This window comes from Dermacentor albipictus, chromosome 8 (genome assembly GCF_038994185.2).
Source record: "Dermacentor albipictus isolate Rhodes 1998 colony chromosome 8, USDA_Dalb.pri_finalv2, whole genome shotgun sequence".
In the NCBI taxonomy this organism is placed as follows: Eukaryota; Metazoa; Arthropoda; class Arachnida; order Ixodida; family Ixodidae; genus Dermacentor; species Dermacentor albipictus.
Window position 1 is genome coordinate 57,486,215 of NC_091828.1, and position 15,160 is coordinate 57,501,374.

At 45.3% G+C, this 15,160-nt stretch overlaps 1 protein-coding gene across 2 annotated transcripts in view; it reads right to left on the reverse strand.

Annotated features, from left to right (window-relative positions):
- The window catches only part of LOC139048442 (sodium/iodide cotransporter-like), a 77,820-nt gene that overhangs the window by 21,139 nt on the left and 41,521 nt on the right, over window positions 1-15,160 (reverse strand). For both annotated transcript variants that reach the window (XM_070522829.1, XM_070522830.1), the window contains 2 exons: window positions 10,358-10,487; window positions 5,985-6,073 (listed from right to left, as the gene is read on the reverse strand). In XM_070522829.1, coding sequence (XP_070378930.1) covers window positions 5,985-6,073; window positions 10,358-10,487 — 219 coding nt within the window. The remainder of the gene's footprint in view (window positions 1-5,984; window positions 6,074-10,357; window positions 10,488-15,160) is intronic.

The window sequence follows — 15,160 nt, forward strand, 5'->3', positions numbered from 1 at the left end:
CTCTTGGGGGATAACGGTAACCTGCTGTTCATGATCTGAGAATGCCTGCCAAACGCACCCCAGCCCATTCTTATTCTTCTGATTATTTCAGTCTCATGATCCGGATCCGCAGTCACTACCTGTCTTAAGTAGATGTATTACCTTATAACTTCCAGTGCCTCGCTGCTTATCGTAAACTGCCGTTCTCTTCCGAGACTGTTAAACGTTGCTTTAGTTTTGTGCATATTAATTTTTAGACCCACCCTTCCGCTTTGCCTCTCCAGCTCAGTGAGCATGGATTGCAGTTGGTCCCCTGAGTTACTAAGCAAGACAATATCATCAGCAAATCGCAAGTTACTAAGGTATTCACTATTATCTCTTATGCCCAATTCTTCCCATTCCAGGTCTCTGAATACCTCCTGTGAACACGCTGTGAATAGCATTGGAGCGATCGTATCTTTCTCCCTGACGCCTTTCTTTATTTGTATTTTGTTGCTATCTTTATGGGGGACTACGGTGGCTGTGGAGCCGCTATAGATATCTTTCAGTATTTTTACATACGGCTCGTCTACACCCTGATTCCGCAATGCTTCCATGACTGCTGAGGTTTGGACTGAATCAAGTGCTTTCTCACAATCAAAGAAAGCTATATATATATATATAAGGGTCGGTTATATTCCGCCCATTTCTCTATTTATTTATTTTATTTATTTAGTACATACTGAAGACCACATTATGCTCCTTGCAGGACGGGCAGACATTGAGTACAAGACATATACAAGATACGTTCGTATACATTCATAAAATATATAGACTTTACAATGGTATATTGCTCACAGAAACATTTAGTAAAAAGATCAAAACGCAATACCTAAATCAATTATTGTAGCAAACAGAACGATGTAAAACAAAAGGCAAGGGAATTGCACACCAAAGGCAACGGAGCTTGAGAGCCGAGGACCTGCCCCGCTAATTCAGTATAGAACACATTCTATACCGAAAAAGCAAGACAATAAAAACTTACATAAAACACAGTCACATGTTGTAAGGGGCGGGCAGCGAATTCCATTCAGGAATAGTTCGGGGAAAGAAGGAGAACTTATAGCTGTCTGTCCTAGCATAGATAGGTGTCGTGTATACCTAGTGGAGAGATGACTTACATATAGTGAAGGGTCCAGAGCCAATTTGTGATTAATTAGATTATGTAAAAATTCTAGCCTGTGTTTGTTTTCTTTGCTCAAGCGAAGGAATATCTTTAGCCAACATCAACTCTGACGGGTAATTGGAACTTTTGAACCTAAAATAAATAAAACGAACAGATTTTCTCTGTATTCTCTCAAGTTTGTTAACATTGACTTTAGTATAGGGATCTCATGCAACGCCAGCATATTCAAGTTTTGGCAGGATATAGGTTAGGTAAGGGAGTAGCTTAACGTTTGAAGGGGCATTTCATAGTTTGTGTCGCAGATAGGTTATCTTCCGAAAGGCGGAAGAACATGTGTTGTCAATGTGAAGGCTCCAAGAAAATTTATTAGTGAACGTTACGCCAAGGTACTTGTAACTCTCAACTTGCTTTCATGAAACAGATCCCATTTGATACGTGTATTCCAGGGGATTCTTTTTATGCGTTATGCGAAGAGAGACACTTTTATCTATGTTTGCAGTCATGCCCCCATTCTTCGCACCACAAAAATATATTATTCAAGCTAGGGTTAAGTTCCTTCTGATCATCCACGGACTTAATAGTACGGAATACAACGCACTCATCTGCAAACAGCCTTATTTGTGTTCCTAGTTTGACGACGGTAACAATGTCATTAATATATAGAAGAAAGAGCAATGGACCCAGGACACTGCCCTGGCGAACACCTGAAGTGACTGGTAGATATCCGGAGGTGTGATCATCAGCTGACACATACAGTTGGCGATTAACCAGATAGTCTGTAATCCAGGTAATTATGGTGTCCGGAAGAAAAATGTTCCTTAATTCTAAAATTAGCTTTCGGTGAATTACCCTATCGAATGCTTTACTGAAGTCCAAAAATACTGCATCAATTTGACCGTTGGCATCCAAAGCTTTAGCAATTGAATCAATTATTGTTACTAATTGTGTGGTAGTGGAACAACCTTTTCTGAATCCATGTTGAGCCCTTGTTAGTATGGAGTGTCCATCTAAAAATTCATTAATGCGAGTTGCAATTATGTGCTCGAAAAGTTTGCAGCAAGATGACGTTAATGATATGGGACGGTAATTCTCAAGCAACAAGCAATAATCGGTCGCCTTTCTTAGAGACCGCAACAACTCGAGCCATCTTCCAATCTTCAGGCACTTTCGCGCTTAACAAAGATGCTCTGAATAATATAACTAAGAACTTGTTGTTATTACTCACCTTATTGATAGTGTGAATATGGTCTATTGTTGAGTAGCCTTTACGGAATGCTGCCTGGTCTTTTGGTTGACGGAAGTCTAAGGTGTTCCTGATTCTATTTGCAAATATTTTAGTAAATACTTTATAGGCAACGCACAGTAAGCTGATCGGTCTATAATTTTTCAAGTCATTGGCGTCCCCTTTCTTATGGATTAGGATTACGTTAGCGTTTTTCCAAGATTCCGGTACGCTCAAATTCATGAGGCATTGCGTATACAGGGTGGCCAGTTTTTCTAGAACAATCTGCCCACCATCGTTCAACAAATCTGCTGTTACCTCATCCTCCCCAGCTGCCTTCCCCCTTTGCATACCTCCCATACCTCCCAAGGCTTTCTCTACTTCTTCCGGCGTTACTTGTGGGATTTCGTATTCCTCTAGATTATTCTCTCTTCCATTATCGTCGTGGGTGCCACTGGTACTGTATAAATCTCTGTAGAACTCCTAAGCCACTTGAACGATCTCATCCATATTAGTAATGGTATTGCCGGCTTTGTCTCTTAACGCATACATCTGATTCTTGCCTATTCATAGTTTTGTTTCACTCCTTTTAGGCTTCCTCCGTTCCTGAGACCACGTTAAATTCTATCCATAATATACTTCCTTATGTCAGCTGTCTTACGCTTCTTGATTAACTTCGAAAGTTCTGCCAGTTCTGTTTAGCTGTAGGGTTAGAGGCTTTCACTCATTGGCGTTTCTTGATCAGATCTTTCGTCTCCTACGATAGCCTACTGGTATCCTGTCTAACGGAGTTGCGACCGACTTCTATTGCAGACTCCCTAATGATGCCCATAAGATTGTCGTTCATTGCTTCAGCACTAAGGTCCTCTTCCTGTGTTAAAGCGGAGTACTTCTTCTGTAGCTTGATCCGGAATTCCTCTATTTTCCCTGTTACCGCTAAATCATTGATCGGCTTCTTATGTACAAGTTTCTTCCGTTTCCTCCTCAAGTCTAGGCTAATTCGAGTTCTTACCATCCTATGGCCACTTAATGTGGTCCAAGTCTCGCCTAAGGTTCACAGGTTCGCTTAGTTCTTTACCTCAAAGTACACTCGTGAGTGAATAATTGGAATGACTTTCAAGATTCATTGAGTTGTTTGGCTAGTACTATCAAGGCGCAAAGGCATTACAAAAAAATGGGAATTATTGTAAACATTTTTTTTCAAAAGTATTTCGGTATAATCACTCTCCTATCTGATTGTGTTTTATTGCGCTACATTGCGTTACAACTTCATATGTTAGATGTAAATTCTGAAATATGTCAGTGATTTATGCAATGACATAGATGATGTTCTAGGTTAAAAAAACACAGCAGGACTTTCGCCTCGTTAGTGGTTTGATTTCAGGCAGGAAATGTTCGATTAATGGCTGCAAATGGTCGAGATCTCGAACATAGCTGTTTCAACGTCAGAGACCAATGCATCGAGCTAAATTGTCCACAATCACAAGCACTCAAATGTAACTCAACAATCCCTTTCCTTTGCGAAGTTCGATCAAGTTATGAAATTGTACTTGCAGAAAGAAAGAGGGAATAGAGATAATACGCCATTACTTCTAAACCGCATTGCAGTTCTGCCACAGTTCCGGGCTCTAGCGCCTGCTGCCGCTTGACAGCCAGAAAGAAATAGCCAAGCTATGATAAAAGAAATAGTAACAACATGAGGGTTGATTGTCGCGGTTAAAAAACTGCACTGTTTACAACGATCGTGATAGCAAGAAGCGGCAAGGCTAAATCATAGAGCAGTCGAATTTTTTTTTAATATGTGGCCGTATGCGACGGCACTTCGCATTCATTTTAAAAGGAAGCTTTAGCTCGTGTGTTCCCATTTAAATACATGTAAAGGAGAATTCGTTTTTCTCACCAACCACAGCGCCAAATTTGGCGAGGCTTGTTGTATTTAAAACAAAAACCAGAAATCTAGTGACTAGGTCAACTTCTCTTCATCGAAAATTCGAAAAATTTTCAGAATACAGAACATTCAAGTTTACAAGTCTCTAACTCAACAATGCGAAATGATACCACAATTTTGTGAATTGCGAATAATAGCACATCTAAACCATACAAAATTTTTATGCTACAGACGAATCTAAAAAAATTACCTACATGGAAATACAGCTTTTGCAGAGCCCTCGTACAAAATGTAACAAATTCACGTAAGAAATAATATGCGATATCGAATTTGTGTGCTTTTAATTATCTAAAGGATGCTGTTTACAGAACCACGACATCGGTTCTTGATGCAAAGCCATTATTTTTGAACGTTGTGCTTCTATTCTTCCAAACTTTGGAATTTTTGAAAATTTTCGTAACACAATTCAGTCCCTAAATTGGAAATCCGCTTTCGACAGTGACTACAACTTGACTCAAATGCAACAAATTTCATTAAAATCGGTTCAGGTGTTCTCAGAAAAGTGTTTTTTGCGTTTTACATGTATTGGAATAGGCCGCGTCGGAGTTGGGCCCCAGCTAAAGCTTCCTCTTAAGACGTTTTTTAAAGTGACAATAAATAAAAGTCCCAGAACATTTCAGACTGATAAAGCACTCTACCGGAACTCTATTATTTATAAGGCTTGCTCGAAAATCTTGATTAACAATTAAGAAAATGAAAGCAGAGCTTTCGTCCACTTGGGAACGACCATCGGTAACTGCTCTTTAAATAACGTTTATTTCCCTCTCTCACTCCCGAACTCTAGCCCCGTTACGTCAGCGTCAGGTCAGAGAATGCAAAGTATCTTCGAGTATTGAGGCCAAATTGATGCAATATAGATACACTAAACTTGCTAAGCTCAGTATTTGTCTCCTTTAGAGTACAAAGTCGTCCATCTTTATCCGTAGAATATGAACTGAGCCAAATGTGGTGCGGCAAGTTTAAAGGTGGCGGAGCCACTTTCCATTCCTCTTTTACGTCATTTCTGGCTAATGAAGAGTCCTTCCACAATAAGAGTGCCATTTTTGCTACTGTAGATGATTTGCTTACTAATACAACTCACTAGATTTTTCTGTTTCATGTCCCTAATCTAAGTTACATTCCGTTTGGAAGTTTGAGCATCGTGTGTCGAGCGTTACAATAAGCGTTAAACTTCAGCGTCTAATTCTTTTTTCTGTAGTGTCAACGATATGCATATTTAATGTTTTTTTCTTTTTTAAAATGTATAAAGCTCATGTATAGTCAGTGAGTGAGCAACTTTCAAGCATTACAGGCAATGATGTGAGTCATTCGCGGTGACTTAGGCTTGACATAACTTTTGAAACAAGCCTTAGGACGACATTTGTGGTGCTGTCAATTTTGGCATCATTGAAATTCATACCCCAGAAAAGCTCTGTGAGTGAAGCTTCAGAAGCTCATGTGGGTTGAGATTTTGCAGACAAATTAGCTTTCTAAGGAGCACACTGTGGATCGTGGTAAGGAAGGTGATAGCGCTGATTATCCAAGAAAAACGTTAGCAATAATATTGTCCATAGCACAGCTCTTTCTGTGCGCTAGTATTTCTATCTGCAACGATGCATATCTTTGTCTCATTTTTAACTCGGGCCTTAGTGCGCACGCAATATCAGCACATGAACAATTTTCAGTATTACCTGGTTGCAGCGCAGACGACACCCGCGAGAAAAATACCAACAAGTCCAGGAACTTGCACAAGATGAGTGGTAATGTAGTACGGCAAAATCTGAAAACAGGCTCGAGAAATGAAAGAACGAAGCGATTTCGTCGTCACAAATTAATTCTTGAATTCACTTCAACAGAGCGCAGCTGTGTGTTTTAACATACCTTGCTTCATTTTTGGTCGTCACGGCAAGTTTGAAGATTAAAAATATCAACAGCTTTTCTTTAAACGTTTCACTTAATTTGTCTAATGGATGTTGTTTAACATCAATAAATGTATCGTGGTAAATAGTAGTCGATTATTAAACACAGTATGGCAGAACTCGAAGTATATGGCACAGTATGGCGGAACTCGAAAACAATATTTTTTGTCTACAATTGATTACTTGAAGTAACGTCAACATTTCGCCCACAGATGCGTGCTTGCACAAGGTGACCTTCAGTTTCAGTCATCATTCGCATTATCAAGATAGTTGTCTCGATGAGTAAACGCAGCAAGAGCTCCGCTTTGAATGGTTCACTGTATTTGTTTATTACGCTATATACGTGTGAACACTTTGGCGAACGTTTCCAATAAGCATAGAAAAAGTTTACTTTTTTTAACTTTCTTTTCTTTATGAACTACAGTCAACCATCACTGATATAATGTCTAGAAATAGACCACATTCCGATGGAAGCTGCTAAAAGGAAGCTTGCACAACCAGATGTTCGTGCCCGACGAAAAACCCCAGGTGCTCAAATTTTATCCAGGATTCACCACTGCGCCTCTCTCTCTCTCTAGCCATGCGCTGCTTTGAGGCGGTAAACCAAATGAATCAATAGCGTCAGACAGAGACAACTGGAGATTTCTGAGAGAGCAAGGCCTTTGTACTACGGTAACCCACAATTGGGTTCAAGATTGTGTTCACCTGCGCTGGTTAGCACGTGTATTATTGTGAAAAAACTGCCCAAGGACGGGACGTCGTGCGAGGACTTCAGTATTGGGGACGAGCTCCAACACTGGACATGCTGCGCTACCGTCAGCGTGACGTGGCATTAGAGATCACGTGGACACAGCGGCCGCGTCGGCTGCTTCGGAAGCACCGAAGCGAGCAGAAAACGAAACTTTAAAGTCCCACCTGCGCCGCGGTTCTGATTAAGTGGTGAGGCTTTACGGCCTTGGGTGTCTGCTTGACAACATTTGAAAGTGTTATAATAGGTAGTGGCTGCCTTTGGAGGCGTGCAGCATGGTAGGCTACTTCTCGGTGCCGCAGTGCTGGACGTACGCAACGGAGCCCGGTATCAGCCTTATTCACACGTAGCCGCAGGGCAAGGAGTTGCGCGAAGCTTGGCTGCCGAAACTTAGAACCGGCAGACAGCCATCGGCTACCACTCGGGTATGCAGCAAGCACAGACGCGAGGAACATTTCTGCTACGGCGCCGGCACTCCGCGATGTTCGGTGAGTAGCAGAAAACGCGCACTGAGACGCTCGCCCGCGCCCGCTGCCCGGCTAATGCCATGATGGTTTGGTCTATGAACTTGTTGATGCTAGATACTGTCAAGGTCACTGGAACGGAAAGGGAGCTGCAAGACGCACATTAAAAAAAGGCACCGCATATGGTCACGTTTACGTTACGAATTAATGCAGTGAATTACGAAAAAGAAGCAGAGGCAAATCGCACGCTGAGAAGACCGATAAACATACACTGTGACGAAACTTGAGAAATAATATTGAAGTGTCAAAGAATTTAGAAGACAAAAAAGATTGAATCGTCGCGACGGCACATCACAGTCACCGTAGGCGTCGAAGCCTGTATAACGGAATTATTTTTGAACAGTTCTGATAGCGTCCATGCAACAATGGTTGCTCGAGTGTAATGTCAAATGCTACGGCCCAAAGTTCACGGCACGGTGCGAAAACGCGCTCACAGCGAAACCAAAACATTGTGCGCGGACATGCATGCAGACGCGCAGTCGGTCGCTGCGAGCCGTGTCATCGCTAGATTGAGGCTTCATTCTGTTATGCCCCATTCCGTTATACAGACAGCACACTATAGGAACACATATCACATAGTTCGCTCTCAGCGTTTGGCTACCTTTCACGCAAGACGCCCTTTTGGGAGACTCCATCGCGGCGGCCGCGCACAGTGACGTTCACTGTACGTATTCGGTAAAGAGATAGCGTCTGTAAGCAATTTTCCGCTTTCAGTTAGCCCAAGATTATTAGATCGACAGTCAAAAACTTCCCTCTTATTGAGAGTACCTATATAAAGGTCCAGGAGGGTTAACGCGTGGTGTTCTTATTGAGCGCCGTAAGCAAAATCTATGAGGAGCACTCCGCGTGATCCCTCATACGCAAGGGAGGCGCTTCTGACAGATGGCGGCTCCGTAACTCCTCGCCGCCAATAGAAAAGACATTCGTGATAGTAGGTTATTCATAGTTATCTGTTTAATTATTGTGCATATTTACTTGTTTATTATTTATTACTGTAACACTTGTTACCACAGTCTCTTCCTGTGTATCTGCGTACTCTTATTAAGAACGTGTTGATTTCTGACATATAGCCACGCTATTACCACTGCTGCGGTATGTCACCTTGGGTGTTTCTCGATTTCTATCGCAAGATTGTCGATAGGGGCGAGGGATTACGTCAAGCAGATATGATGTGTTTAGCCCCAGGCTCCTGGATAGCGGCTGTCTTAAATAAGGATTGTAGTGAAATTCAAACAATATCAGCATGTAAAACGAGTGACGAGCACAGGCAAAGGAGCTGCGCATCGCTCTTGTATGTTCGTCCCCCGTTTTGCGCGCTGTTATTGGAGGCAGGCATTTATTTGTACTACTTTGTTTGTCATACTAGGAACCTCAATCGCGCTAAAAAGAAAGGGGCAGGCACAGAAATGACAACACACGGCACTAACTTCCTACTGTTAGAAATTAGCGCCGCATGCTGTCACTTCCACGTATGTCGCTTTCTTTCTAGCGCTATCGTAGTTCCCAATATGAGAGGGATGGCTTGCTGGAGCTGATGTGACCGCTGGCTTTGATTAAGTTGTGCAAGGGCAATATCTTCCGTCCACCAAGCACTGCCGGCATTGAAATAATAGGTACGGACTACAATGTAAGCTCCTCGTGTGCTTTAATTCATTTATTTACTTCTTGCGACCCATCTTTGGAGGTTGTGAGCCCAAAGTTAATCACCGAAGGGAAAAACGGCTTTCCATAGCCAAAGCAGCTACCGTGCCATCACTCACAGTCGAGGAAAATCTACGCCCACGATGCAGCGCATTTTTTTTATTTATTGACAAAACAGGAAAAGGTCAACGGCTAACATTCTTCAGTCACACCTATTACAAACCACTAATTAAAGCCTAGGCATACTTCGTGTATCAATCTGCCAAGGTGAACTTTCGGAGAGCCCTCCAGTTAAAAAGCAAAAATTATCTTCGCGCTTCAATGCCCTCGCTTGTCGCCTGCTAAACAAGTGCCAAAAATCACGAGTTCAGTACAGAAAGAAGTGATAACTGTAAATGATGTTCATTTGGATTTCCGCGGACACTTGAAAAGCTATCATTTTTAAAGCGAAGCATTTTGTGCTTCTTCTCCCACGTTTCGGAACACTGCTGCTGCTCTTATGGTCTTGGTCGCAAGCGCCGCTGGGTTTCTTGCAAGACCCCGAGATGGCGCTCGCCGCCGCGCATGCCGGCGTGCGCCGCTGCGGCAGCGTTCACAGTTTATGCCTATCGCACGTGCTGTTCTTGCTTTGCTATGCGACAGAAATGCTCGCGCTGGGCTGTGGAGGTCGCGTGCTGGGCTGTTATATGTAAGCGTTACAATCGTCATATACTGAAGAGAGCGTTTGGAGCTGCTTTCTCAACAGCATGCTGGCCACGTATGCATAACGAGCGCGCATACACACGCCACCGAAATGGCTCCAAAGCGTGCACTCAGCGTCGAAGACACCCTGGCCCGAGATAAGCATCGCGCGGAACAGGAGCGTCTTTGCTACGCAGCGAAACGTGGTGCAAACCGCGAAAGTTTGCTGGCTCGAAGATGTGAGGCAAGCCAAGTACGCATAGCGGCCATGGAATTTTTGTTCGCGCGCACCAAATGGAAATGTTTAAAACATGGTTGTTTGATATTTACGGAATATAAGCGAAATTTTCATTTACGTGAATCCATGCCGGTGTGAGTGTCATGTGGTTATATATTGCCACACCTAGAGGTGCCTTGCCGCCTCAACACAAGGATAATTATTCATTGACAAACGGTTAGTATGGACGCTTATGCAGTTGACAAACTGGCCCAGTGCCGTATCGCGCATTAAAATGACAAATATTCTCAAAGAAAATGCGAAAAATACTCACTTGGTCAATGCGATCAACCGCGCCCAGTAAGACTGGATCGCAACCTCGAAACCATATCGTCAGTGCCACGCCCATTGAAAAGAGTGGTACAAAAACCAAAAATAAAAGGACTGAACTGGTAATCGCATTCCTGTAAAGCACACATAGGAAGCGCGTCAGAGCTTTACCTTCTATGAAGCTTGCTTTGAAGGTGGCATGCGTAAACTTTTATTCTTCACCAGTACGTGCCAAAAGTCTCGTGCTTAGCAAAATCGATTTGATTCCTATATTTGCATCATTACAGTAATTGACAAATGGGGGCAGCATATCGCTCCTTCCTTGTAGAACATGAAGCTAGAATATTTCATACTCATTTTCTTACGCCTAGTGAATTTTTAACCCTCAGGGTCACATACTGAGAAAATAACTTTCTAAAAAATTCAGTAGCTCATTGCGCCTACTAAAGCACTTTTACCTGATTGTGCAAGAACGCCTTAATTTATTCGAGAAATAAACGAGAAATAAGGTGCAGGTGCAACTTTCTGCAGCGAGAGAGGAGGAAGGAGAGCGTCGAGTTGTCTTTGTTTGTGATTCAAACATGCGTTAGGTAGAACCGGTGATTACAGAAATCGTAGGTGCAGGCGTACGAGTGCAGATTATCACGTTTCGGGGAAACCGATTAGGAAAGCCATATCGAAAATGAAGGAGAGACACCAAGTGGTGATGATGGGCGGAGTGACAGACTTGCTGCAAAGACGGTGACAGAGAGAGAGAAAGAGAGAATAAACATGCTTGTGTAAAAGGGGTTTATTCGGGTCGTAGAGAAACAGCGACCAACGCGGCAACAGCAGTAGGACGCAGCCAGCGAACGAGCTGAGTACGAGCCACGCGATGGCAACGGGGCTTTTTAGCCTGCCGATCTTCTTCACAATCACCCCTGGAATTGAATAGTAGCGATCCTGGCGACTTACGAAGAGGTGGGTGGATCGTAATACTGCTTCAGCCGGTCAATGTGCGCAGTCTTTCGCCGCCGACGACGCAGATCGGGAGATGGCGATACGGGTTCGACCGCGTAGTTCACTGGTGATGTTTGTGCAACCACGCGGTAGGGCCCGTGGTACTTCGGGAGGAGGTTGGACGAAAGGCCAGGAGCAGCAACAGGCGGGACCCAAAGCCACACGAGTGAGTCGACGGGGAAGGGGTGAGGTGGAGGATTGAGGTGATGGCGCTCTTTTTGGCGGCACTGTTGAGCCAGTTGTCGCCATTTCTCGGCGTGCTGAGCAATCGCAGAAACAGGTGAGCATTCAGCAGGGTCCGGCCGGTACGGGAGAACAGTATCAATGGGGCTGGAGGTATGACGGCCGTAAAGCAGAAAGAACGGTGAGAATCCGGTAGTGGCTTGAGAGGCAGTGTTATATGCGTAAGTGACGAACGGATGTACAAGATCCCAGTTGGAGTGGTCAGATGCAACATACATTGATAGCATGTCACCAAGAGTACTGTTAAATCGTTCTTTTAAGCCATTGGTCTGTGGATGATAAGCAGTAGTAGTGCGGTGAATGATTTGGCATTCAGATAGGAGTGACTGCACGACGTGCGAGAGGAATACGCGGCCCCGATCGCTCAACAGTTCACGAGGGGTGCCATGGCGAAGAACGAAGTTGTTTGGAATGAACGAGGCGGTGTTGAACGAGGCAAGGTGGCGGTTTAAGCATACCGTGTCAAATGATCTACGGCGACGACAATCCATCGGTTGCCAGCGCCTGTAGATGGAAGAGGCCCGTATGTATCAATGCCGACACGGTCGTATGGCTGAGCTGGGCAAGGAAGTGGTTGGAGAGGTGCGGTGGAGAGATGCGGGACACATTTGCGTCGCTGGCAGGCAATGCAGGAGCGTACGTATTTGTGGACGAAGGTGTACACCCCTCGCCAATAATATCGTAGGCGAAGCCGTGTGTACGTTTTTGGCACTCCGCCGTGACCACAATGCGGGTCAGAATGAAAAGCGGAGCAGAACTCTTGTCGTAGGTGGTGAGGCACTACTAAGAGCCATTTTCGGCCGTCATTGTTGTAGTTGCGGTGGTATAAAAGTCCGTCGCGGATTGTTAAATGCGGCGCCTGTCGGCGTAACGCTCGACGTGCCGAAGTTGCCGGAGGATTTGACGAAAAGTCGAGTATCATGACGATTCATGGGTCTTTTCGTTGCTCCGATGCCATGTCCAGGATGTCAAGTGGTGAGATGTCATGTCTGTAGGTAAAAGTCCTGCTGTCTGAACTGGGGAGCGCGAGAGGACATCGGCGTCAAAGTGCGTCCAGAACGATAGACGACACGGCTGTCATATTCCTGGATTCGGAGGGCCCACCGAGCGAGGCGGCCCGACGGGTCTTTTAGGTAGGACAACCAGCAAAGAGCGTGATGATCCATCACCACGTCAAATCGTCGACCGTAGTGATATGGCCGAAATTTTTGAAGAACCCATACGATAGCCAGGCACTCTTTTTCTGTGACTGAGTAATTGGCCTCAGGTTTCGTGAGGGCACGACTGGCATAAGTGACTACGTATTCAGCATTAGTGTTCTTGCGTTGTGCGAGCACGGCACCAAGGCCGACACCACTGGCGTCAGTGTGAAATTCTGTAGGTGTGCTTGGATCAAAATGACGCAAAACTGGCGGGGACGTGAGTAGGTGACGAAGAGCCGTAAAGGCATGATCAGAGGCTTCGGACCAAGCAGAAAGTGCATTGTCGCCTTGGAGAAGTTGGTTAAGTGGTGCGATCACAGTAGCGAAATTGCGAACGAAACATCGAAAATAAGAGCATAGGCGGATGAAGCTGCGTAGTGTTTTCAAGTTAGGGGGCTTCGGAAATTCGGATACGCCGCGAAGTTTATCAGGATCAGGAAGAATGCCTTCTTTGGTGACAACGTGGCCTAATATAGTCAGTTTTCGAGCTGCAAATCGGCACTTTCTTAAATTAAGCTGGAGACCAGCATTCCGGAGACAGGTCAAAACTTGATGTAAACGCCGAAGATGGATCGGAAAATCAGGGGAAGAGACGACAACGTCGTCGAGGTAGCTGAGGCAAGTATGCCACTTCAGGCCGCGTAAGATGCCGTCCATCATGCGTTCGAAGGTGGCGGGTGCATTGCACAGACCGGACGGCATTACAGTGAATTCATACAAGCCGTCTGGTGTTACGTTTTCGAACAGTCAGCGTCAGCCATGGGCACCTGCCAGTAGCCAGAGCGGAGATCTAAGGAGGAAAAAAACTCCGCTCCTTGCAAACAGTCAAGTACGTCGTCAATACGTGGCAACGCGTATACATCCTTTCGGGTAATCTTGTTAAGCCTTCGATAGTCGACGCAAAATTGTACGGTGCCGTCTTTTGTTAACCATGACGACTGGTGAGGCCCAAGGACTACTAGAAGGCTGCATGACACCGCTATTGAGCATATCGTTCACCTGGTCATTGATAGCGCGTCTTTCTGTCGCCGATACTCGGTAGGGACGCTGTCGAATTGGTGCATGGCTCCCAGTGTCGATAGTGTGCGAAACAGTCGTTGTGCGGCCGAGTGATGTTGCTTGGCAATCAAAAAAGGAAGATAAGCCTTGGAGCAAGCGAAGAAGTTCGTCGCGCTGCGTCATCGTAAGGTCATTGGCAATAACTGGCGTAAAAGAACGCGGCAGTGACTGAGGATGCGATGCCTCGAGAGCAGCACTATAAGTGGAGTCGTCCATCGTGTCAAATATGGAGGATGAGGTCAGTCGCTCTGCTCTGCCAAGGCTTTCACAACGGCGTAAAGTAATTGGTTCAGCCGATGGGTTTGAGGCGCACATGAGAGAGGCCCCAGCTTTGAACTCGAGGATGGCGAACGGCAGTGGTAGTGAACGGCGGCGAACTAAGAGTTCAGACGGAGCGAAGAGTACTGTGCCGTCATCTACATAGTCACAGAGATACTGACAAGAGTGGAAGACAAGGCAGGTATAACGGTGTCTTCTGGAACGGAGATTTTGCGACAATGGTCCTGATGTTCAGTGATAATATCGGTCGAAAACTGAAACAGCTCGATTTCGGCACGGGCGCAGTCAATGATCGCATGATGTGTGGAGAGAAAGTACCAACGTAATATGACGTCGTGTGAACATGATGGCAACATGATGAATTCTGTGCTATAGAGGACCTCCTGAATTACGACACGAGCAGTGCAGGCGCCGGATGTTGTTGACGCGTTGTTGGAAACGTGGAGCATATGGATGCACATTGTTGGGGACGTTTGGTGTAAGGAGGCGACAGTGACGTGCTACGTGTCCAGCACAGCCACAATAAAAACAAATCGGGCGATTGTCTTCCGTGCGCGAATGATCTTGAGGTCATGCATACTGCACTAGTGGCCAGACTAGAGCGGATACGGGCGGGCACAAAGCCGGGCGAAGGCGACCGCAGGTCAGTGGTGCAGGCCTCGATGTGACTTCGGCGTACGTAGGGGAGCGGCAACCGGAGTCTACTGGAGAGAAGGTGGTATGTGGTCGGCTACCTGCTCCTTGATGACAGATTGGAGAGAGGGCGCCAACGGAAAATTCGACTGGCCCTGTGTAAGGAGAATCAGAGAACGCTGACGAGCCACCTCTCCACGGACGAACTCCTTGATCTGTAGCAGTAGCGACGTGTTATCCCGGGAAACAGCCAAGCTCGACATCGAAGTCTCCTGAGGAGGACATTGGCGGGTGGCTATGCAATGTTTGCGGAGTTCATCGAAGCTTTGGCAGAGACTGGCCAGTTCAGAGACTGTCGAGGAATTTTTTGCCAACAGCGTCTGGAAGGCGTC